This window comes from Carya illinoinensis, chromosome 11 (assembly GCF_018687715.1).
Source record: "Carya illinoinensis cultivar Pawnee chromosome 11, C.illinoinensisPawnee_v1, whole genome shotgun sequence".
Taxonomy (NCBI): domain Eukaryota; kingdom Viridiplantae; phylum Streptophyta; class Magnoliopsida; order Fagales; family Juglandaceae; genus Carya; species Carya illinoinensis.
In genome coordinates, this window is record NC_056762.1 from 2,923,900 (window position 1) to 2,949,266 (window position 25,367).

Below are 25,367 nucleotides of genomic sequence, written 5' to 3' on the forward strand. Positions count from 1 at the left end.
AGAGAGTCAGCCCGTCTTTAATTTTTTTGTGGATTTGAGCCAGTATGAGATGATTCCATTGAATAGAGAAGATATTGAGGCTGAAATTGTTGATGCAACACTTGAGCAAAGTGTTGATTCATCTGAAGTATCTACAGAAGATGAGACTGAATTGTCAAATGATACTGATACAGATAGTGATTGACGAATTATATTTTCACATTACGTGATGATGAGCACTATTTTACTTAATGAATATTGTATCAGTTTTTTGAAATTATGCCTCCGAAGAGAAAGGAAGTGCGCAACCCATCTCCACCTGTTCCTAGCTCTCCTTCAGACTCACCATTAGAGATTGACTCTACAGAACAAGGTAAAATTCTAATAGTCATAAAAGTTATTAATTAAGATTATAATAGAAAATTGATTATAATGTTATATATCATGATGATTTCATAGTACAATCTCGTCAAGGTCGAGGCACTACGAGAGGCGTGACGTTGGAAAAATATCGTAAGGTGGGTAAGATCAAAGTTAACATTCTTGATGAACATACTGGAGGTGAAGGACAACCAGCAGCTTGGCTTGCATCGCATGTGGGTGCTCTTACACGAACTTATGCACCTTTGGCAACAAGTTCATGGAAGAAAGTCCCCCAAGATGTTAAGGACCTTATCAAGAAGCGTTGTTTGGTAATGTTTAATAAATGAAATTTAATTGGACTTATAATTTTATTTTACTTTAAAGTTAGAATATTATAAATGATAATATTTTTGTCCAAACTTTTTTCTGTAAGGATGATTTCGAATTAAATTTTGGTCAGAGAGAGGAGCGTAAAACTGTGGAAGAGCTTATGAGTAATGCATTCCGCAAGTATAAGGCGAGGTGTCATGAGCATTATAATAAGTTTGAGAATAGTGAAGAAGCACGCCAACATCCTTTTCAAGATGTGCAACTTTCTGATTGGAAAAAACTTTGTGACATGTTTGAGGATCTATCATATAAGGTATAATTAATTTAATTATTTTAGTCCTATTTTTAATTTCGCTTTTTAATATTTTCAATTCTTATGCAGGAGCGAAGTTCTATAAACAAAACAAATAGATCAAAATTGAAGATTACTCATCATGCAGGCTCAAGATCTTTCCACCGCCTCTCTAAAAAATTGGTATTGCTATTCTTTTATTTGTATATAGTTAACTGAATATATCAATCATAATGATTTTATATCTTAACAAATCTTTATTATAGCAATATTCAGATGCCAATTATGATCTGACAAAATTATATGCTGCATCACATACTAATCGTAATGGAGAGTGGAGTCATCCTGATGCCTGTGAAAATTATGTAAGTATTATAATTTGTTTTAAATAAATATATTTGAATATTTATGATGATATTAACTCTTTATCTTATGTGTAGGATAAAATAGTTGCCCTGCGTGCTGAATCTGCGTCAGATCAAAATTCTTCAAATACAGATGTTGAGATTTTTACACAAGTTCTGGGTGAACGTTCAGGATATATGAGGGGTTTGGGTCGCTGTGTAAAACCTTCTCCCTCTTCCTCTTCTTCCGAGTCTGTCTCTATAGCTCAAGAGAATGCGAATCGTAGAATTGAAGAATTGGTTGCAAAACAACAAGAGTTAGAGGCTCAATTGGCGAGACAAGGAGACATGGAGATGCGCCTCAAACAACATGAAGAAGAACAAGCAGAGTTCAGGAGAGATATGCAACTCCAAATGCAACAGCTTATGCAATAGTACAAGCCTCCAACCAACTGATGGTTTTTTACGTCTAGCTTATGACATTATCTAATTATGTATGAACAATGCTAATTTTATGGTTATTTATTTCTTCGCACTTATTATAAAACTTTTGTGAGTAATTAAACAGTTCCTAATTTATGTTTTTTAAATAATATGGATGTCTATTTAGTTTTTTTATAATTATTGGTTTTAATAAAAATAATATCCGTTCGAACGACCGATTCACGTTCGAACATTAATGGGCATGACGTTCGAACGATAATGTAGCGTTCAAACATCAATGCGCAAACCGTTCGAACGATACCAAATGCTCAAAAAAACGTTCAAACGCAGGACATTACCATATCGTTCGAACGTTGATCATCACCGTTCGATCTCTTATACCGTTCGATCGTCTCATTTAACGTTCGAACGTATTTCTATTGATCGTTTGAACGTATCTTGCTAACCGTTCAAAAGAAACGTTAACGTTCGAACGGTATATGAGAAGCATTCGAACGTTATTCTGGAACGAATTTTAACCGTGACAAAAAAATCCATCGTTCGAACGGTATCGAACGGTCAATTTCAAAATCGTTCCAAAAGATATATTCTGGGACGAAATTGTGATTTTCATCCCAATATATCTTCTGGGACAGTGATGTTGGGACGACCTTGGGACGAAATTTTTTCGTCTCAAAAAATCTTTCGGAACGAAAGCTATACATTTTGGGACGAAAATTTTCGTCCCAAAAAAGGTTTTTTGTTGTAGTGGGTTTCGGTTATTGGCTTTCCGGCACTGAACCAGACTGGACTGGTTTATACAATATATATATATAATTAATTTTAATATTAAATAAAATATTTTTTATATATATAATTTTTATAAATAAACACTCAATTGAGAATTAAAAAGCCACAAAGCTACTCAGAAGTAGGAGAAAGGCCGCTTTCTGCACCCAGAACAACTTCAAAAAAGAAAAGCCGAAAAGGCACGCTGCCTTCTAGCTGTACACATCTATGCTCATATTACACGCTGCATTTTATTAAAATAGTAGGTAGCTTCATCGAGACGGAGATGCATATATTAACGTGATGAAGTTAGACGCAACTTCACATTAATGCCGATTGCCGAGGACCTTTTTCAAGAAAACGGAATTACGGTAATTGCACGCTTTGTCTTCAGGCATGATTGATCTGATTTGATGAAAACTTTGAATTATTGGTTTAAGTTTGGCCGCACATAGTCTTGTTGGTATATGTGAATGCAAGCTTTTCCAAAGATTCCAAATTTTGGCCAGGATACAATGAAATATGCAAGATTAAAAATCTGATCATTTCATCTTATTTTATTTCATCATTATAATTTTTTTAAATCTCTATATAAAATATAATAAATAATTTAACTTTTTTAAATTTTAATACAAAATTAATATTAAAAAATTATATTATAATAATATTTTATTTATTATTATTCAAAACATCTCATCTCATCTTATCTGTATAATCAAACGGTGCCTAAGTGTCCAGGTGAAGAGGGCTAGCAAAAGATGTCCCTTGTCATCTTGCATGCTACATTATGTCATTCTACGTCTTGTTATTTTAAAAGACATTATTATATTTGCTATTGTCTGAAGTGTTGAAAAACTAAAAGCCATTATATATCACCAAAAGAGCCAGGCTGCCAGTGCTAAAACTTGAGAGGAAATGGCTCAGCTACCATGGTTAATGCTACAATCATGGCAAGAGCTACACAAAATACCAGTACTCAATCCCTACCTATCTCTTCTTTTCATCTTTTCAATTCTATATGTTTCTAAACTTATACTCAAAAGTGGCAAATGCAATTTACCTCCATCCCCAACAAAGCTGCCAATCATAGGCAACCTTCACCAGCTTGGCACACTCCCGTAATGCTATTACACTTGGGTCATGCTCCATCCCTTGTGGTGTCATCTGCAAATATGGCCAGGGAAGTCATGAAGACACATGATATCACTTTCTCAAATCGGCCAAGAGCTACAGCTGCTGACATCATATTGTATGGTTGTACAGACATAGGGTTCGCATCCTATGGTGAATATTGGAGACAAGCAAGGAAAAGCTGCGTCCTTGAACTTTTGAGCCTCAGGGCGCAATCATTCCAATATGTAAGGGAAGAAGAGGTTCTTTTATTAACAAATAGGATACGTGAGTCGTGCCTCAAACAAACTTCTGTTAATCTAAGCGAAATGTTCTTTGTCACCTCAAACAATATAGTCTCTACATGTACGCTTGGACAGAAGTATGAAGGAGGAGATGCTAGGAGCAGGTTTCAACAGCTACCAAGAAGGATAATGGTGCTATTGACAGCATTCTGCATCAGAGATTTTTTCCCTTCTCTAGGATGGATTGATGTTCTTACCGGACTAATCCCAAGTTTGAAAACTGTCTCTAGAGAAATTGATCCATTTTTAGATCAAGTTATTGAAGAACACAAGAGAATGAGAAGTGAGAATGAGAAGTAATCATGATCATGACCAACCAAATAAGAAAGACTTTGTTGACTTCTCCAACTTCAAGAGGACGGTATGCTTGACTATGAGTTCACTCAAGACAACCTCAAAGCAATCTTACTGGTCTCTCTCTCTCTCTCTCTCTCTCTCTCTCTCTCTCTCTCTCTCTCTCTCTCTCTCTCTCTCTCTCTCTCTCTCTCTCTCTCTCTCTCTCTCTCTCTCTCTCTCTCTCTCTCTCTCTCTCAAACACCTTGCCACATTCACACACACCAACACACAATCACATGTAAAGTTTTCTTTTTCAACAATTTCAGGACATGTTTGTGGGAGGAAGTGAGACATCATCAACAACTTTGGAATGGTTAATGGCAGAGCTCATAAAAAATCCTAACATTATGAAGAGAGAACAAGAAGAGGTGAGAAGAGTGATGGGCAACAAGTTGAAGATAGATGAGAATGACATCAATCAAATGGGTTACTTGAAATGTATTATCAAGGAAACTCTTAGACTCCATCCAGCACTTCCTTTTTTGATACCTTGAGAAACATCAGCATGGGTAAAATTTGGCGGTTATGAAATACCTCCAGAAACAATAGTATATGTCAATGTATGGGCAATCCAAAGGGACCCTAAAATATGGGAAAGGTCGGAAGAGTTTCTCCCTGAGAGATTCATAGACAATCCTATTGATTTTAGAGGCCAAGACTTTGAATTTCTTCCATTTGGAGGTGGGAGAAGGGGATGCCCAAGGTTGCCATTTGGCCTCGCTTCAGTTGAGCATGTGATTGCCAACATGTTATGTTGGTTTGATTGGAGGTTGCCGATAGCTAGTGCAAAGGGGCAAGACTTGGACATGGGAGAAGTTTATGGGCTCACCGTGGGTAAGAAAATTCCTCTTCATTTGGTACCAACACTACACTCTCCTTGAACCAACGATCCATCCAGCCATTTAGGATGGGATTGATTATGGTTGCAAACATAATATTACTTTTTGATGCAAGAGGGTGACCCTAGCTATAGTGGCAATTCACCATTTGCAAACAAGCACTGGTTATGGATGTCAGTCACAGGATTGTGGCTTTTACTCTGGTTGTTTTCGTGATAGTGTTCATGAGCTTTGTTTCAATCATTGTATTTGCATGAAAAAGTTTCTATGTTTTTAATTTAGTTTGAGATCTTTTCTTAATAATTGTGCTCACATGTTTGGAGCTATTTAATTTAGTGTACATTTTAATATTAGGCCTGATCATCTGGGTTTCAACCCGAAAATCCGGATAGACCCAAACCGGAACCCAGATTTCAAATCCGGGTCGGAACCTAGACCGAGTTATCCCGGGCGAGAAACAGGCTGGAACCCGGATCAATCCGAATTTTAAAAAAAGGGGATTCGGGATTTCGGATTGAACCCGAATCTTTTTTTTTTTTAAAATGTATATCCAATATTTTATTTTTTTATAAAAAAGAAAAGAACAAAAATCTGGGCGCCTAGTGGACGATTGGCCCTGCCGTGCGTTGGTGCCCTCAATCAAAAGCCGATGGACAGATTGACCCCATGGCCACTCGCCCCACCCGACCCGCCCACCCACATTGAAACACAACCGAAAAAGAACAACAAATCCAAAACCAACCCATGTTTTTTCACCAAATCCGCTGATCTATCTAGAAAAAATTGCAACCTTCTACTCCAATGAGACCACGACGAGATCGTGGGTTTGAGCAAAGAACCGTGTGCAGATGAGATCGTGGGTCTCATAGTCGGCAATATGGGTTTAAGCAAAGAACTGTTTGCAACGAGATCGTGGGTTTGAGCAAAGAACCGTGTGCAGATGAGATCGTGGGTCTCATAGTCGGCAATATGGGTTTGAGCAAAGAACTGTTTGCAACGAGATCGTGGGTTTGAGCAAAGAACCGTGTACAGATGAGATCGTGGGTCTCATAGTCGGCAATATGGGTTTGAGCAAAGAACTGTTTGCAACGAGATCGTGGGTTTGAGCAAAGAACTGTGTACAGATGAGATCGTGGGTCTCATAGTCGGCTATCTGTTGAGAAAGTGAGAGAGACAATCGAGGGTTTCGTCTATTGAGAGAGTGAGAGAGAAGATCGAGAGACGGCTAGGGTTTCATCTGTTGAGAGAATGTGTGTGAGAGAGAGAGAGAGAGAGAGAGAGAGAGAGAGAGAGAGAGGAGACGATCAAGGGTTTCGTCTATTGAGAGAGTGAGAGAGACAATCGAGAGACGGCTAGGGTTTCAGTCCCTTATATACACAAACCTAGTTAATCAGGTTTTGAATATGGAATCCGGGTTTTAGATTCGGGTTCGGACCGGATAAATCCGGTTTTCATAATCCGGGTTTCGGCCCAGATTTATTCCGGGCCGGAACCCGGAACCGGATTCCTGACCGGGCCGGATTTTATCCGACAAAATCTGACCCAGATGAACAGTCCTATTTAATATGGCCAAAATAATCATGTGTTGTCTATATAATTTAAATAAAAAGGGAAAAATTGGCAGAGAGATTTTCCAGTGTTTTTCTTGGAGCATTATTTTATTAACATGATGATCAACCATTATTGTATTATTCTCCCTTTATCAAATTCACCGCTTTACCCACAGATCAGGTCTTTCTCCTATTTTTTTGCTGCTACTTCTTTAGGTTGTGGTAGTCAATTAATTGGATCGAATTGTGTTTGACTGTTTAAGGCTATATATTCAGAGTAATTTTTTTTTTTATCCAGTCTGGAACCTTAAAATTTGTGCAAATAAGGGCTTGGACACGGTTATGGATTCCTAATATTCCAATTTTATCTATTTAATTCGTGTTCGAACAATAGCCGAACTGGAGTTTATCGTTGAACTGGAGTTCATTTATTTTTCAAGATTTGCTCTGTATTCATTTACACATAAGTACAACCTGTTAAGATAAATTATACATATAATAATCTAGCTCTTTTTAATAATTTAAACTTTTAAAATAAATAGTAATTTTATATAATATTAAAATCCCGACTCTACAATTTATCTCATTAATTAAATATTTCATCAGCTTAACTTTTAGCGGTGATTTTATATACACATAGTGGTCTCTAGTAGACATTGCAAATGATAATTTGCCCCGAATTCATGAAAATCATTTAATGGAATGAACGAACTTTTTCTATTTTCAAGTTTTTGTATTTTCATTATTGAAAACTAATATCTCTAACTAATTATTATCGTAAAAAATTAACATTGAAAAATGGCCGGCAGGGCCGGGGGCCGAGTGGCTTAGCATGCATGGTCTAGTAAAGATATGATCAGGCCTTTAATTTTCCAACCTGAACAGGCCCAGATTGAAGGTATCCTAAGTGAGCAAGCATAGGGCAATTGTGTTCGAAAAATTTTTCTTGTCATCCTCATACTTCACACACTACATTTATTTTATTTTATTTTTTTTTCATTTTTTCTATAATAAATATATAGTGTGTGAATGATAAATAGAATAATTCAATTAGTTTAATAAGAATAAAATGAAATAAAAAATAAAAAAAAATAAAAAATAATATTTTAATATATAAAGTGTGTGGTGTGGGATGATGTATAGCATTCCTTATTGTGTTCTTATAGTAATGAACAAATGATACATTTATATACAGAGATGATGCGTGCAGCTGCTACAAGAATTTACAGCCAAAAAACAATTAATTGAAGAGAAATACTTTTTGCAGTCGGCAGATGCAGTCGGCGTGCAGTCGGCTGCCAAAAAAAAATTAATACGGGACCTACATGAAAAAAAAATTATTTTTATAACTTTTTATAATTCATGTAGGTCCCCTTGAATATAAAAAAATTTTTTTATAATTTTTTTTATTTATTTCGTACAACCGACTGCACGCCGACTGCACATGAGGATTGTATGTAGCAAAACCCTTCCCAAAAATAATCAATCACACCGAACAGCCGCCCTTTACGTCTCACTGCCGTCCGGACTAGCTTCCGCTTTTCGTAAAACAAATTCAGTGCTTTTTCTCCTTTTTCTTCCTTCAATGTCGCTACGTAATTCATTCTCATAAAAAATTATTTTATATTCAAAGTCATATGTGTTTACTTTTTTCAGCTGCCTAAATACACCATCTCTTTTTTCTCATTATCTTATCTTCTATATATTTTTTTCAATTAACATGTACTTTTAGTCAAATATTTCAATCAAATTTCATGTAATTTTTATTTAAATTAAAAATAAGAAAAAAAAAATAATACTTAAAAATAAATTAAAAAAATAAATTATTAAAAATATATTTTATATGTGAAGAAATATTACTAAATTAAATCATAGTTACAAAATTAAGTATAAACATATTATTAATCAATTATAAATCACAACTCATATTTATATTTATTAATTATTTTTTATTTAAAATTAATAATAATATCACGAAGTAATTACAATATATTAATTTTAAATATATAAAATATATAATATTTAAATTCAATCAGTAAGCATCAACAGAAGGACATGGCGTAACTTAGTGCAAACCACTTATTCTTACCTTTTTTGTCATTAATAGAGTTCTTCCATTAGATTTTCAATAGAGCCACTTGAGAAAGTTGATGAGGTAGAGAATAGACTTTTATCACCCACATGATTATAATAATTCTATTCTCTCTCTCTCTTTTTGTTTTTTTAAATGGTGTTATCTGCAGTGTTGATATGACATTTTAAGCATGTAAAATTAAATATATTAATAAAATGAAGCACGAATTCATGAATTCATTCTAATTCATTATTGATATTGACCGCATTGATTTTAGCGAGAAATCAAGATATTGCCAACGGAACAAAAGGATCTTAACAATTATATTGTATCTTTAAATGGTAAAGATCAGAATAACTTTGACTGGTTTAAGTTTGGCCGTACATAGCCTTGGTGTATGTGAATGCAAGCTTATCCAAAGATTCCGAACACCAGGATTTAATTAAAAATGTCCAGGTGAAGAGGCCTGGCAAAAGATGTCAAAGTCTCCCTTGTCATCTTACATACTACATTATTGTCATTCTGCATCTTGTTATTTTAAAAGACAATATTATATATGCTATTGCCTGAAGTGTTGAAAAACTAAATGCCATTATATATCACCGAAAGAGCCAGGCTGCCAGTGCTAAAACTTGAGAGGAAATGGCTCAGCTACCATGGTTAATGCTACAGTCATGGCAAGAGCTACACAAAATACCAGTACTCAATCCCTACCTATCTCTTCTTTTCATCTTTTCAATTCTATATGTTTCTAAACTTATACTCAAAAGTGGCAAATCCAATTTACCTCCATCCCCAACAAAGCTGCCAATCATAGGCAACCTTCACCAGCTTGGCACACTCCCACATCGCTCTTTTCGATCCCTTTCTAAGAAGTATGGCCCCGTAATGCTCTTACACTTGGGTCATGCTCCATCCCTTGTGGTGTCATCTGCAGATATGGCTAGAGAAGTCATGAAGACACATGATATCACTTTCTCAAATCGGCCAAGAACTACAGCTGCTGACATCTTACTATACGGTTGTACAGACATAGGGTTTGCATCCTATGGTGAATATTGGAGACAAGCAAGGAAAATCTGCGTCCTTGAACTTTTGAGCCTCAGAAGGGTTCAATCATTCCAATATGTAAGGGAAGAAGAGGTTATTTTATTAACAAATAGGATACGTGAGTCATGCCTCAAACAAACTTCTATTAATCTAAGCGAAATGTTCTTTGCCACCTCAAACAATATAGTCTCTAGATGTACGCTCGGACAGAAGTATGAAGGAGGAGATGGTAAAAGCAGGTTTCAACAACTAGCAAGAAGGCTAATGGTGCTATTGACAGCATTCTGCGTCAGAGATTTCTTCCCTTTTCTAGGATGGATTGATGTTCTTACAGGACTAATCTCAAGTTTGAAAGCCATTGTCAGAGAAATTGATCCATTTTTAGATCAAGTCATTGAAGAACACAAGAAAATGAGAAGCGATCATGATCGTTACCAACCAAATAAGAAAGACTTTGTTGACATTCTTCTCCAACTTCAAGAGGACGGTATGCTTGACTATAAGTTCACTCAAGACAACCTCAAAGCAATCTTACTGGTCTCTCTCTCTCTCTCTCTCTGTGTAACACTTTGACACATCCACACACACCAACACACAATCACGTGTGAAGTTTTCTTTTTCAACAATTTCAGGACATGTTTGTGGGAGGAAGTGAGACATCATCAACAACTTTGGAATGGTTAATGTCAGAGCTCATAAAAAATCCGAACATTATGAAGAGAGCACAAGAAGAGGTGAGAAGAGTGGTGGGCAACAAGTTGAAGATAGATGAGAATGACATCAATCAAATGGGTTACTTGAAATGTATTATTAAGGAAACTCTCAGACTCCATCCAGCACTTCCTTTTTTGATACCTCGAGAAACTTCAGCAAGGGTGCAATTTGGCGGTTTTGATATACCTCCTGAAACAAGAGTATTTATCAATGTATGGGCAATCCAAAGGGACCCTAAAGTATGGGAAAGGCCGGAAGAGTTTCTCCCCGAGAGATTCATTGACAATCCTGTTGATTTTAGAGGCCAAGACTTTGAATTTCTTCCATTTGGAGGTGGGAGAAGGGGATGCCCAGGGTTGACATTTGCTCTCGCTTCAGTTGAGTATGTGATTGCCAACATGTTATGTTGGTTTGATTGGAGGTTGCCGAAAGCTAGTGTAAAGGGGCAAGACTTGGACATGGGAGAAGTTTATGGGCTCACTGTGGGTAAGAAAATTCCTCTCCATTTGATACCAACACTACACTCTCTTTGAACCATCGATCCATCCAGCCATTTAAGATAAGATTGATTATGGTTGCGCACGTAATATTTCTTTTTGTTGCAAGAGGGTGACCCTAGCTGTAGTGGCGATTCACCATTTGCTGACAAGCACTGGTTATGGATGGTGGTCACATGATTGCGGTTTTTACTCTGGTTGCTATCACGATTCATGATAGTGTTCATGAGCTTCGTTTCAATCATTGTATTTGCATGAAAAAGTTTCTATGTTTTTAATTTAGTTTGGGATCTTTTCTTAATAATTCTTCTCAGGCGTTGGGAGCTATTTAATTAAGCCATTAATTAAGGAAGGTTCATGTCTTTCATTTAGTGCACTTTAATATGGCTAAAATAATCATGTACTGTCTATATATTATAAATAAAACGGGAAAAATTGGCCGAGAAATTTTCAAGTGTTTTTCTTGGAGCATTATTTTATTAACATGATGATCACCCATTATTGTATTATTCTCCCTTATCAAATTCACCGTTTTACCCACAGATGTCTTTCTCCTATTTTTTGGCAGCTGCTTGTTTAGGTTATGGTAGTCAATTAGCCCGATCGAGTTGTGTTTGACTGTTTTAAGGCTGCAAATCCAGAGTGAATTTTTTTATTGGATCCGGCCTGGAACCTTAAACTCTGGGCAGATAACCGCTTGGACACGGTTATACAGGATACCTAATATTCCAATTTTATCTATTTAATTCATGTTCGAACAATAGCAGAACTAGAGTTTATCATTGAAGAATTTTCTCATATATCTTTCATTTATCTTTCAAGACTTACTCTATATTAATTTACACATAAGTACAACTTGTTAATTAAGATAAATTATACATAAAATAATCCATTTCTTTTGAATAATTTAACATTTTAAGATAAAAAATGATTTTAGGTAACATCAAAATGCTGATTCTATACTTTATTTTATTTATTAAATATTTTATTAACTTAACTTTTCGCGGTGATTTTACAGTCACGAAGTGGTCTCTAGTAAATGATAATTGGCCACGAAATCATGAAAATTGTTATAAAACTATCGAAAGGAGAGAGAGAGAGAGAGAGATAGAACTCAGAGAAGTTATGAAACTTATGAATTTCCTAAAGAATTCAACGATATATATAGGCGTACAAAGGGAACTATGCAAGTTACTATGCAGTACTATGCTGGTACTGTGCATATTTACTATGCAGTACTATGCACTGTGCGATGTCGGCCATTTACTATGCCAGTTACTATGCAGTACTATGCTGGCACTATGCGCACTGTGCGATGTCGGCCATTTACTATGCCAGTTACTATGCAGTACTATGCTGGCACTATGCACACTGTGCGATGTCGGCCATTTACTATGCCAGTTACTATGCAGTACTATGCTGGCACTATGCACACTGTGCGATGTCGGCCATTTACTATGCCAGTTACTATGCAGTACTATGCTGGCACTATGCACTGTGCATTTGACGGCTAGCTCAAGGTGGTCATACAATTTTACAATGTTATTTTACAACACTCCCCCTTTGGATGACCACTTATAATGAATATGCCTCGTTAAAACCTTGCCAAGGAAAAACCCTGTGGGAAAAAAACCAATGGCGAAGGAAAAAGAGTACAATATTCATGTGTACCGTAAAATGCTTTAAGATTGCCTCATTAAAACCTTGCGAAGGAAAACCCAGTGGGATAAAACCTTAGCGAAGGAAAAAGAGTACAATCAGCATAAGTCTTCAAGACGTTACTCCCCCTGAAAAGTGCATGATAAAAGGTCTTCAAGTCTCCGCATTCCAATGTTCTGCACAATCTTCTTAAATGTTGCAGTTGGTAATGCTTTTGTGAATAAATCTGCCAGATTATCACTTGATCGTATCTGCTTGACTTTAATTTCACCTTTTTCTTGAAGTTCATGAGTATAAAAGAATTTAGGTGAAATATGTTTGGTTCTATCACCTTTGATATATCCTCCTCTAATTTGAGCAATACAAGCAGCATTATCTTCGTATAAAGTTGTTGGACTATCATTAATCACTGGAAGACCACACTTTTCTTGAATATGTTGGATCATTGATCTTAGCCAAATGCATTCTCGACTTGTTTCATGAATTGCAATGATCTCTGAGTGATTTGAAGATGTAGCAGATAGTGTTTGTTTGACAGATCTCCATGATATAGCAGAATTTCCATAAGTAAATACATATCCAGTCTGAGATCTACCTCTGTGTGGATCTGAAAGATAACCTGCATCTGCATATCCAACTAATTGTGGACTTGAACCATATTGATAAAATAATCCCATATCAACCGTACCTCGAAGGTATCGAAGGATATGTTTAATGCCATTCCAATGTCTTCGAGTTGGTGCGGAACTATATCTTGCAAGTAAATTAACTGAAAATGCAATATCAGGCCGAGTGCAATTTGCAAGATACATCAGGGCTCCAATTGCACTGAGATAAGGTATTTCAGAACCAAGAATTTCTTCATTGTCTTCACAAGGACGAAATGGATCCTTCTGCACATCAAGTGATCGAACAACCATTGGAGTACTCAGGGGATGAGCTTTGTCCATGTAAAAGTGTTTCAAGACTTTCTCTGTATAATTTGATTGATGAATGAGAATTCCATTTGGCAAATGCTCGAGCTGCAGACCGAGACAAAATTTCGTTTTGCCAAGATCTTTCATTTCAAATTCATTCTTTAAATATGTAGCAGTTCTTCTAATCTCTTCAGGAGTTCCAACAAGATTTAGATCATCAACATAAACCGCAATAATAACAAATCCGGAGTCTAATTTCTTAATAAAAACACATGGGCATATTGGATTATTCTCAAATCCTTCTTTCAATAGATATTCGCTAAGGCGTTTATACCACATGCGTCCGGATTGTTTTAACCCATATAAAGATCTTTGAAGCTTAATAGAATACATACTTCTGGATGTACTCAGATTAGAAGCTTCAGGCATTTTATATCCTTCAGGGATTTTCATATATATGTCATGATCTAATGATCCATATAAATATGCGGTGACCACATCCATCAACTGCATATCCAATCTTTTTATAACTGCCAAACTAATCAAATATCTGAATGTGATTGCATCCATAACAGGAGAGTATGTTTCCTCATAATCAATCCCCGGTTTCTGCAGGAAACCTTGTGCAACAAGTCGTGCTTTATATCGCACAATTTCATTACTTTCATTACGTTTACGTATAAATACCCATTTATATCCAACGGGTATTACACCCTTTGGTGTTTGTATAATTGGTCCAAAGACCTCTCGCTTTGCTAGCGAGTTTAATTCAGCTTCAATAGCTGATTTCCATTTTGGCCAGTCATCTCTATGTCGACATTCTTCGACAGTTCTTGGCTCAATTTCTTCATTACTTCTGGTAATGTCAAGAGCCATTTTATATGAGAATATGTTGTCGACAACAGTTTTATTTCTATTCAAAATTTCTCCTGTATTCATGAAATGTATCGAGATCTCGTTATTTTCAGGTACCTGTCCCTCTTCAAGGGAAGACATTTCATGAAATACCTCTTCAGGAGGTTCTTTCTCAGGAGATTTACTCTCTTCATGAGCATCAATTACTCTTATGGCCTGTGTTGGTATGGATTCTTCAGGAGTACCAAATTCATTTTGTATTTTCTTCTTTCGAGGAATTTTGTCCTTAGCACCAATAGGCCGTCCACGCTTCAGGCGTATCTTAGACTCGCCTATTGCTATTTTGGCAACTTGTCCTTCAGGGACTGCAATCCTTGCTGGAACATTAACAGCAGGAATATATGATTTTACCACACCTTTAGTGTCAGTAAATGCATCCGGTAATTGGTTTGCAACACTTTGCAAATGAATAATCTTTTGAACCTCTAGATTACATTCTTTTGTACGAGGATCAAATTGGGAAAGAGCTTTATTTTCCCAAGTAATTTCTTGTCGTGCTTCAGGCACCGACTTCTCTTTACACAATATTTGTCGTGCTTCAGGCACCGACTTCTCATTACCCATTGTTGGAAAAATGGATTCGTCAAAATGAAAATCCTCAAAACGTGCCTTAAACATATCCCCTGTAAGAGGCTCAAGGTATCTGATAATAGATGGAGAATCAAACCCAACATATATCCCAAGTCTACGTTGAGGGCCCATCTTTGTACGTTGTGGAGGTGCAATTGGAACATATACAGTACATCCAAAAGTACGAAGATGAGAGATATTTGGTTGCTGACCAAATGCAAGCTGTAATGGTGAATATTTGTGATATGCTGATGGTCTAACTCGAATTAATGATGCTGCATGAATTATAGCATGTCCCCAAGCAGAAATAGGAAGATTTGATTTCATGAGTAAAGGTCTAGCGATTAGCTGAAGCCTTTTAATCAATGATTCAGCTAAACCATTTTGAGTATGTGTGTGGGCAACTGGATGTTCAACATCTATTCCTATTGACATGCAATAATTATCAAAAGCTTGAGATGTAAATTCTCCTGCATTATCCAATCGAATAGTTTTAATTGGATAATCAGGGAATTGTGCTCGTAGCTTAATTATTTGTGCAAGAAGTTTAGCAAATGCAGCATTTCTAGTGGAAAGTAAACAAACATGTGACCATCGACTTGATGCATCAATTAAAACCATAAAATATCTGAACGGTCCACTTGATGGTTGAATAGGCCCACATATATCTCCATGAATCCTTTGTAAAAACGATGGAGATTCAAAACCAACCTTTGAGATAGATGGTTTGATAATCAATTTACCTTGAGAACATGCAGAGCATGGATATTCATTGGGTAAGATAATCTTCTGATTCTTTAGGGGATGCCCATACGAATTATCAATTATTCGTCTCATCATTATTGATCCCGGATGTCCAAGGCGATCATGCCAAGTCATAAATATTTTAGGATCAATGCACTTCTGGTGCATTACAACATGTGATTCAATTGTTCTCATTTTTGTATAATACAATCCAGATGAGAGGGCATGCAGTTTTTCTAATACGAGCTTCTGGCTCGAAATTATTTTAGTAATGAGAAGATGCTCTTTATCGTCTTCGTTAATGGTTTCAATATGACAACCATTACGACGTATATCTTTAAAACTTAATAAATTTCTTCTGGATTGTGAAGAAAATAGAGCATCATCAATGCAAAATTTGGTGCCATTAGGCAACACAATATAAGCTCTTCCGGAGCCTTCAATTAGATTCGATGAACCGGAGATGGTATGAACATAGGCTTTACTCAATGTTAGATTTTGAAAATATTTTTTATCCTTAAGAATTGTATGAGTTGTAGCACTGTCAGCCAGACATACATCTTTATTATTCATCTTGGAGATAGAAAGTTCATCAATAAGACTCATGATTCTACAAAATATATAAAACTTTCATTACTAAAAAAAACATTACAGAATAAAAATATTTTACAATAATATAAAGGAAATACATTAATTAAAAAGGAACACTTCCATGATCAACTCTACCACTAGAATCCTCAAAGAAATCAGAAACATCAAGACTTGTAATATCTTCTCCATCTATAGAATTTAAAGCATATGATGGTTCAGCAAAATTTGTTTCAAATTTCTTTGTTTTTTCTTTTATGGAAGATTGGTATAAGTCAACCAAGTGTTTAGCTGTACGACAGGTACGAGACCAATGTCCAGTCATACCACATCTATGGCATTCATCTTCATATTTCTTTACAAATTTATTTTGAGGACCTTTGCCCTTGTCTGAGTTGAACCACTTCTGGTGGTACGGTGTATATCTATTATTTTCCCTTTTAGTGTGGTCACTTCTAGGACCTCCACTTCTATAGTTTTTCTTACCACGTCCACGCCCTCTTTTTCTTTGAAAAAATGCACCATTCGCTTCTGGGAATGATGTAAATCTAGTACCATTCACTTCAGGGAATGATATAGAACCAGTAGGACGTGACTGGTGATTTCTTAATAAAAGCTCATTATTCTGCTCAGCTAATAGAAGACAAGATATAAGTTCAGAATATTTCTTGAACTTTCGCTCTCGATACTGCTGCTGCAGGAGCACATTCGAGGCATGAAAAGTAGTATATGTCTTCTCTAACAAGTCATCATCAGTGACTTTTTCACCACATAATTTCAATAGCGAGCTAATTTTAAAGAGTGCAGAGTTATACTCACTAACACTCTTGAAGTCTTGCAACCTCAGGTGCATCCAATCATGACGAGCTTTTGGGAGGATTACAGTTTTCTGGTGTTCATATCTCTCCCTTAAATCATTCCACAAAATAAGTGGATTTTTCACCGTTAGATACTCAGTTTTTAATTCTTCATGAAGATGGTGCCGAAGGAAAATCATTGCCTTAGCACGGTCCTGCAGGGACCCTTGATTTCCTTCTTTAATTGTATCTCCCAGGTTCATTGCATCCAGATGGATCTCAGCATCAAGGATCCAAGATAAATAATTTTTCCCAGAAATGTCAAGAGCAACGAATTCCAATTTTGTAAGATTTGACATTTTTTGAAGTAGAGGACTATTAGCTTCAAGATCGTCAGAACTCTCGTGCTGATAACGTGTTATAAAACTATCGAAAGGAGAGAGAGAGAGAGAGATAGAACTCAGAGAAGTTATGAAACTTATGAATTTCCTAAAGAATTCAACGATATATATAGGCGTACAAAGGGAACTATGCAAGTTACTATGCAGTACTATGCTGGTACTGTGCATATTTACTATGCAGTACTATGCACTGTGCGATGTCGGCCATTTACTATGCCAGTTACTATGCAGTACTATGCTGGCACTATGCGCACTGTGCGATGTCGGCCATTTACTATGCCAGTTACTATGCAGTACTATGCTGGCACTATGCACACTGTGCGATGTCGGCCATTTACTATGCCAGTTACTATGCAGTACTATGCTGGCACTATGCACACTGTGCGATGTCGGCCATTTACTATGCCAGTTACTATGCAGTACTATGCTGGCACTATGCACTGTGCATTTGACGGCTAGCTCAAGGTGGTCATACAATTTTACAATGTTATTTTACAACAAAAATCATTTAATGGAATGAAAGATCGTCTTCTTTTTTCAAGTTTTTGTATTTTCATAATTGAAAGCTGATATCTGTAACTAATTATTATCGTAAAAAATTAAGATAGAAAAATGGCCGGCCGGGCCGGGGCCGAGTGGCCTAGCAAGCATGGTCTAGTAAAGATATGATTAGGCCTTTAATTTTTCAACGTGTACAGGCCCAGATTGAAGGTACCATAAGTGAGCAAGAATAGGACAATTGTGTTCTTATACTAATGAACAAATGATACATCTATATACAGAGATGATGCCAGCAGCCGCCACAAGAATTTACAGCCAAAAAAAAAAAATTAACTGAATCCAAAGTCTAACATAATGAAAAATATGTGACATGCTACAACTTTTAATCACCACATCTCGAAAGAAGTTGTGATTTATATATATATATCGGTGGTTTAAGGCTACAATAACTCATGTTTAGTGAATTAGATATCGCATTGGAGGATGCTATAAGGGTTTTTTTTTTTTTTCTTTTTCGAAATAATAGCTGGAGTTTATCATGATGTTTTAAGGTCCCATTTGAAACTTAAATTGAATTGTGATGTTTTAAACTCATGTTTTGCCTGTTTGTATGACATTTAAGGTGTTTGGATTTCTATATAGAAATTAAACAAGCTAATTATAGAAAGTCGTAATTTTTAGCTATTAATAATAAAAATATTATAAGACCCCCGCGGCCATCAACCATATAGCAAACACGAAACCGTATAATTACATATATATATATTTGTTTATATAAATGGTATCCAGAAGCCGCCACAACATCCCTTGATTATTGTATGTATGTATGTATGTATGACTGACATACATATTTCAAGGTATCATCTTGTTAAAAAAAAAAAAAAAGAAAAAAGAAAAAAAAAAGGAATAATATTATAAATTGAAAAAGGAAATAACATTGGTTGGTTAAGATGTGATGATGGCCACCTATCATTCATTCTTGAACTCATGCATTATTCACTGGACCGCTACAATTACTGCTGCATCATTGCAAAAGGTTGGAAGTGATCACGTGACTGATCTGCAAATCGAAGTGGGTACTGAGAGATGGGTGGGCCGGTTCCATATAAATATAGCAAAGTGGTACCGAGCTAGCTAGTAAATAGCCTCTCATTTTGTGTGGCCCTGGCTGCCCGCTGGAAGAAGATGTCAGGAACAGGATTCAACAAAGGAAAATACCTAGCCAGCGCTGGCCATTTGTTTTTTTTTTTTTTACACTTAGTAATTAAAAAAAATTATTATTTATTATTATAAATTATTTATATTTTGTTAAATATTTAAAATTATAAAAAATAATTTAAAAAAAATTAAAAATAAATTCTTAAACCTAGCTATGGCTGTAGAATGATCCTTCAACAAAAATGGGACGGTTGTATTTGATGCAAGTGTTTGGCTTTTGTCTTTACTGTTCCTCTAATGTAAAATGCACGTTTTACCGGTACCTGAATATCTCAAGGACAAAATAAAAAAATTTCTATTCACGAGCCTCGTACATCATACATTATTTTTTAATTTTTTTTAATTTTTTTAATTTTTTTCTCTTATTAAATATATAATATATAGATAATGAGTAGAATAATTTAATTATTTAAAAAAAATAAAATTAAAAAAAATTAAAACAAATTTTAAAAAATAAAAAATTATATAATATGTGGTGTATGAGAATTATAAATAACAAAAAAAAAAAAAAAATAAGAGTCACATCATCCACTAACGTGTGGTGTAGGAGAAAGGGAATTACTCTTTCTTACGCTCTGTTTGCCTTCACCCAAGGCATTCATGTCACATTTTTTCAACTTACAATACGTCTGCCACCATCTGGCAGTGTCAACAAGAACGACCGACTAAACAAACTCACACCCAACTTTTTTCTATTGTTGTACATGACTGGATTATTTTTATAGTTATTTTATAGGTCATTCTCTTCTTGCTTTTTTGCCATTCTCGTTGTGCATTGCGGGATCCAAATGGTGTATTTGCAAAATTTACAGGTCTTATCTTCTTTATTTTACAGTAGATTTTCTCATATATTTATGCACAATTGCTGGAGTAGGAAAGAAAAAACCCATATTGGATAGAACAGAACGACAGTTTAATGAAGCTAAGTCTAGGACTTTTTTAACCTATAAAAAATTATGAGTTATCTTGGACTACTTAAGTCTTTGCATTTGTTGCTTGTAAGTTGTCTAGGCTTCTTTTTTTAATGAATTTTGTCATAATGTGGGGAATAAATGAAGTAGAGATGAAAGTAAGTCAATTTTTTTATTTTTATTTTTTATTTTAAGGCAAAGTTAAATTGAGCATGACCATGGTTTATTAGGGGATTTCAAGATTTGGAGTAACCAAAATGATGTAGGTTCTAGTAATGGAAAAACATGTGGCTTAGTCCGAAGGTGTTTTGATATATGGTTTGGTCATAGTGAAGTTGAGCCTTCAGATGGTTTTGCTACAACTTTAATTCAAACTGGGTAGACCCATTTTCTTTTGAGATATGATATGATCAATGTTGTAGGAATGGAAAATATAGATGAGAGGCAGGAGGGAGAAAGGACTGGAAAACATAGATGAGAGGCAGGAGGGAGAAAGGGCTCAGGTACTCAGATGGGAGGATTTTGCAAGAAGTGAGATCAGGATATGAGGGGGAAGTGAGACCAGGATCTAAGAGGGAAGACATTCAGGTGTAAAACCCTGACATGGCAATTAGACTAGGTTCATGGCTCGCCACTTCACCATGTGGTGTTGGAGTATATGACTAGACTAGGAGTAGATTTTCCCTTTAAGAAAGGGACATTTCACTTTAGCACGGAAGGAAATCGAGACTTACATATATATTGAGATTGTATTGATCATCAATAGCGTAAATATTAAATAAATAATTGATCGACCCATGATTTTGGTTTATTCTTCTTAAACTAATTGAATTCTTCTACTTATTATCCACATACCAAATATTTGGTGAAAGAAAAAATAAAAATAAAAAATAAAAAAAGTTGATATGTGGTGTGTGAGCTTATGTTTAAAATTTTTCTTAATTGCTCCTCTGAGATTGATCGAACAATATAAAAAACATTATGTGTTTTTTTATGATAAAGATTACATAATTATATGTTAGGTGGGTCCTACAAGATTACTTACTCATGAACGCCAAGATATAGAAATTTGCTTGGCATTTGCTAACTATGGACATTCTATGGACTTGGTTTTTTAAAGCAAAATATGTGAAACTTGGTCACCTTTCCCTTGCAAAAAATATGTCGGCTTGTTCAAGGTTCTGGAAATTGGTGATGAGAGTTCTTTTATATGTTTGTGATAATATTAGTTGGAGAATTAGAGAAGGATGTCTTTTGGGTTTGATCAGTGGCTTGCATCTTGGCCATTATGCTTACATGCTGCAGTGATTGCTAGTCCTTTTCTTCATATTAAGGATTGGTGGAATGACTCTAGTTGGGACCTAGAATTGTTGGAGGAGTTGGTGAGAAATGAGGTTATGGGGTATATTATTCATTCATTTTCTGCAAAGACGAAAGGGGAAGATGTTATCATATGGAAGCCAATGTCGGATGGGGTTTTCTCTTCAGTGAGTGCATGGGAGGTGATACGTTTGAAACAAGAGAAAGTTACAAGTATGGAGTGGATTTGGCATAAACTTTTGCCAAAAAAAAAAAAAAAAAAATTCATTATGTATGTGGAAAGTTTGCTTTCAGTGCTTGTCAGTGGACTCTAGAGTGTAGAACTGTGGCATGCAATTGGCTTCTAGATGTGACTGTTGCATTGCTAGGAAAGTGTAGACTCTTGAACATATTCTTCGTTCAGGTGAGATTGTGACTCAAGTTTGGGAAAGAGCTGCTGTTGTGATGGGTCTTCCGTTTATGTCTTCAGGAACTTTGTGGGGACGTGTACTTCCCATTGATCTCAATGGGGTATTCTGATTGGTTTGATGTTGACTCTTATCACTTGGTATCTATGGCACTGCCGTTGCAAAGTGCTCATGGAAGGAGTAAATGAATCAATGGAAGGGGTTTGGAAATCTCTTAAAGTTTGGCTCAGGAAATTGGTAGCGGAACAGCTAAGGGTGGTTCAGTATCTCCTATTGATGAACTGGTGCTCACTGGGTTGGACATTCCTCTAGTTCCAATTCAAAGATGCAGACCACGTCTAGTTGCGTGGAGCAAGCCATCTCTTGGATATGTGAATCTGAATGTTGATTGGAGTTACAGGGGTAATCCAGGTTCTTATGGGGGAGACAGTGTGATCTGGAATGAATTTGGTAATATTAAAGCCGCCTTTTCAACTTGCTTTAGCCAGTGAATGAATAATGAGATCGAACTTTGTACTCTCCATGCGAGAGTTGTTTTTTGTAAAGATTGGGGCTTCTTTAATCTGGTAATTGAGTATGATTCTAAAATAGTAGTTGACTAGATTCTTTCTAGTAATTGTACGGTTCGGTACCTTTGGGAGTTTTAGGAGGAAACAATTAAGGCACTTCAGGGTGTTCACTTCACTATTAGACGTCAATATAGGGAAGCAAATCAAAGTTGCAGATTTTTTGACTCAGCAAGGTAAAGCAAGTTTGACGTGCAAATATAATGAGGGGGGTTACCCCCCAAGCATTTGAAGGGTATTCTCCGGATTGATAAAATTAGCCTACCTAGTATTAGACCTTAATTTGTTTATGTTCTGGGTTTTGTTGCCAGTTTGTTGTCTTTTATTAGTGTTATGCGTTAGATTGGCTATTGTTATTTTGTTTAAGTGAGGGTTTTTTCTCAATAAATTTTTGGAGGTGCCGTCCTCCTTATACCCTAAAAAAAAAAAGGTTGTCCTGTAAAGAAAATGGCCAATTTTCTATGTCCACATGTATGTATAAGAAGAAGATGCGAAGATTCCGTCGTCATTTTGCATGAGAATCTTCAACATATATATTATATATTTTACAACATATTCTCATACTAGTGTTGCCAGAAGTACTGAATGTGGAGACATCAACATCTAATTGTATATATATAAGTGAAATGGCTGGGTTGTAGTGCCGAACACTTGGGAGGTGTTCGTGCAATTTCCGGCCATGCCTCCCACATATACAATAGCCTGCAATCAAAGCAAAGGCTTGGTAATCTAAAAGGGAAAACTTGATCCGATGCTTAGGTTAGGAAGGATGATATTGCTGTTGATAATTCAAATCTCAGGGAGTCTTCAAGGTATGTGTATTTGTCGACGTATTTATAGAGAATGAGAAACATAGTATGGCATTGTGCCTCTAAGGACTTGATTCTAGGGATTCAATATGATGACGTTCCTTTCGGAGCATGACTCAACCATTAATAAGGTCGATCCAGTGAAAGTATCTCACCTAGATTTACCTCTGTGGTAGTTGATTATAGAAGGATTTTGTGGCAGTGATTTCAGATCAAGCTCGATTAAGGGTTTTGATTCTCGTTGTGATACGGTACATTTCGTTGAGCTTTTTCCTTAGCTGTCTCAACGCATGTGGAACTCGGGTGCCATTTAATGCAACTTCTCTTTCATCTCCACAAATCTCCTATCCAATTCATGTATGTATTATGATTGTCCATCGTAGCAACTTCCTTTCACAAATTGGGTGACAGTGTGAGCGTGTGGTAGCATGAATTTGGATCCTGTTTTACCAACAAATTAATTTTTTTGGAAAAACTGTTAGTGCAATATCCGGCTATGCCTCCCACGTATTCAATAACTTGCAATCAGAGTGGAGGCTTTGGGACCCAAAAGGGGAAATCTCCGATGGTTATGTTAGAAAGGTTGATATTGTTATTTATAATTCAGATCTCAAAGACTGTTCAAGGTGTACCTGTCGATGTATTTATAGAGAATGAGAAAACCAGTATGGCATTGCCCATCTGAGGGCTTGATTCAAGGGATTCGACACGTAGATCCCAAAACAGTTACTCAAAAAAAAAAAAAAAAAGGGCCAAAAACAAGTGGTTCAGAAAAGGCATCAATTATCAATTTCTCAATTCAACTGTTATTGAAGAGTAAATTGAAATAAAAAAAAAAATTATTGAGAAATAAAACTGACATATAGAAGAAAAATCATCCCATTCAATATTTTAAGATAAGGGAGATATAGCTAGAAGTTGCACGCCTTGCTTTTCCTTTTCTAAATCGAAGTTTTTGAACCATGCATGCATCCTTTTGGCTCTTTTGTTATTCTTCCTTTTAGCCTACACATGATGAAGGCTTTAAAGGTTGGAAATGAAATAATATGAAAAAAAAGAAGATGTTGATGTGTATCTAAAATGATAAATGATTTGCCAAGAGCCGTCTGATGGCATATGACCCCGTTCTCCAAATAGAAGACCTGTGTTCAAAACCCTATACCCCTATATAAAACCAATTGATAAATTATTTAAGAAATGGACATTTTACTTCAATACGGAATGAAATTGAGACTTATAAACAGTGCCAGGACCACGTTGAGGTTAGTCGTCAGAGGAGGCCATGGCCCCCCAGCCTCTCAAAAAAAATGTATCATTATAATTTAAATTCAAATAAAATTTGATAAAAAAATAAAATTGATCCAAAAAATTTAAAAATTTCTTTAAATTATTTAAAAATATGAACATTTTCTTTTAATTCTATCTAAAACTTTTTAGTCTTCTTAAAAGTATGAAAATAATATTTTCTATATTTTCTTAAAGTTCATAATTTTTTATCAGTAAACAAGATTTTATTGATCATAACAATAATTTTTGCATCCAAAATATTAAAAATGAGTATATATACATACATAAAATAATACCAAAAATATACAATAGAAAATTTAAAAATTTGAAATATATGAATATGAAACTAATTTGTGTCTATAATTACTACTGTTCATCCAGGTCAAATAAAATTAACCTGACCCAATCCTGAACTCGACCCATATGCAACTTGGTCCAAAACCCATATAATCAAACTTGGATTATACTCGAGCCTATGTGGTTTTTGACATTCGGATACCGGATTTTAAACCTGACACCCAGTTTTTATAAAAACGAAAGCCCCCCCTCCCGGTGAATCACTTTCCTCCTATCTGCTCTCTCTTTCTCTACTGTTCACTTGCTCTCTAATCCTCTCTGCTCTATGATATCTTCTCTCTCTTTGCTATCTACTCTCTCTCTCTCTCTCTCTCTCTCTCTCTCTCTCTCTCTCATGCGTGCGCTAAAATGATGAAACCCAAAGTTTATGATCTTAACTTTCTGGCATCATTAACTTTTTGTTTG

At 35.7% G+C, this 25,367-nt stretch overlaps 2 protein-coding genes and 1 pseudogene across 2 annotated transcripts; all 3 read left to right on the top strand.

The window, feature by feature from the left end:
• Positions 1 to 3,436: 3,436 nt before the first annotated feature.
• Positions 3,437 to 4,353, top strand: LOC122282980 (cytochrome P450 71A1-like). Its single transcript, XM_043095082.1, has one exon. It carries the CDS (start codon positions 3,570 to 3,572, stop codon positions 4,233 to 4,235), a length of 666 nt encoding a protein of 221 aa, XP_042951016.1. The 5' UTR covers positions 3,437 to 3,569; the 3' UTR covers positions 4,236 to 4,353.
• A 181-nt stretch (positions 4,354 to 4,534) lies between these two features.
• LOC122282981 lies at positions 4,535 to 5,319 on the top strand (annotated as a pseudogene).
• A 3,991-nt stretch (positions 5,320 to 9,310) lies between these two features.
• LOC122280810 (cytochrome P450 71A1-like) lies at positions 9,311 to 11,442 on the top strand. The gene is made up of 2 exons (XM_043091849.1): positions 9,311 to 10,321; positions 10,417 to 11,442. Exons 1-2 carry the CDS (start codon positions 9,377 to 9,379, stop codon positions 11,029 to 11,031), a joined length of 1,560 nt encoding a protein of 519 aa, XP_042947783.1. The 5' UTR covers positions 9,311 to 9,376; the 3' UTR covers positions 11,032 to 11,442.
• The last annotated feature ends 13,925 nt before the right edge of the window (positions 11,443 to 25,367 follow it).

What these genes read in the sequence shown, in the direction of transcription:
- LOC122282980 (XM_043095082.1), top strand. Translation starts at nt 3,570, where the DNA reads ATGCAATTTACCTCCATCCCCAACAAAGCTGCCAATCATAGGCAACCT.
- LOC122280810 (XM_043091849.1), top strand. Translation starts at nt 9,377, where the DNA reads ATGGCTCAGCTACCATGGTTAATGCTACAGTCATGGCAAGAGCTACAC. An exon ending in ACCTCAAAGCAATCTTACTG is followed by an intron (nt 10,322 to 10,416) that starts GTCTCTCTCTCT and finishes CAACAATTTCAG; the next exon opens with GACATGTTTGTGGGAGGAAG.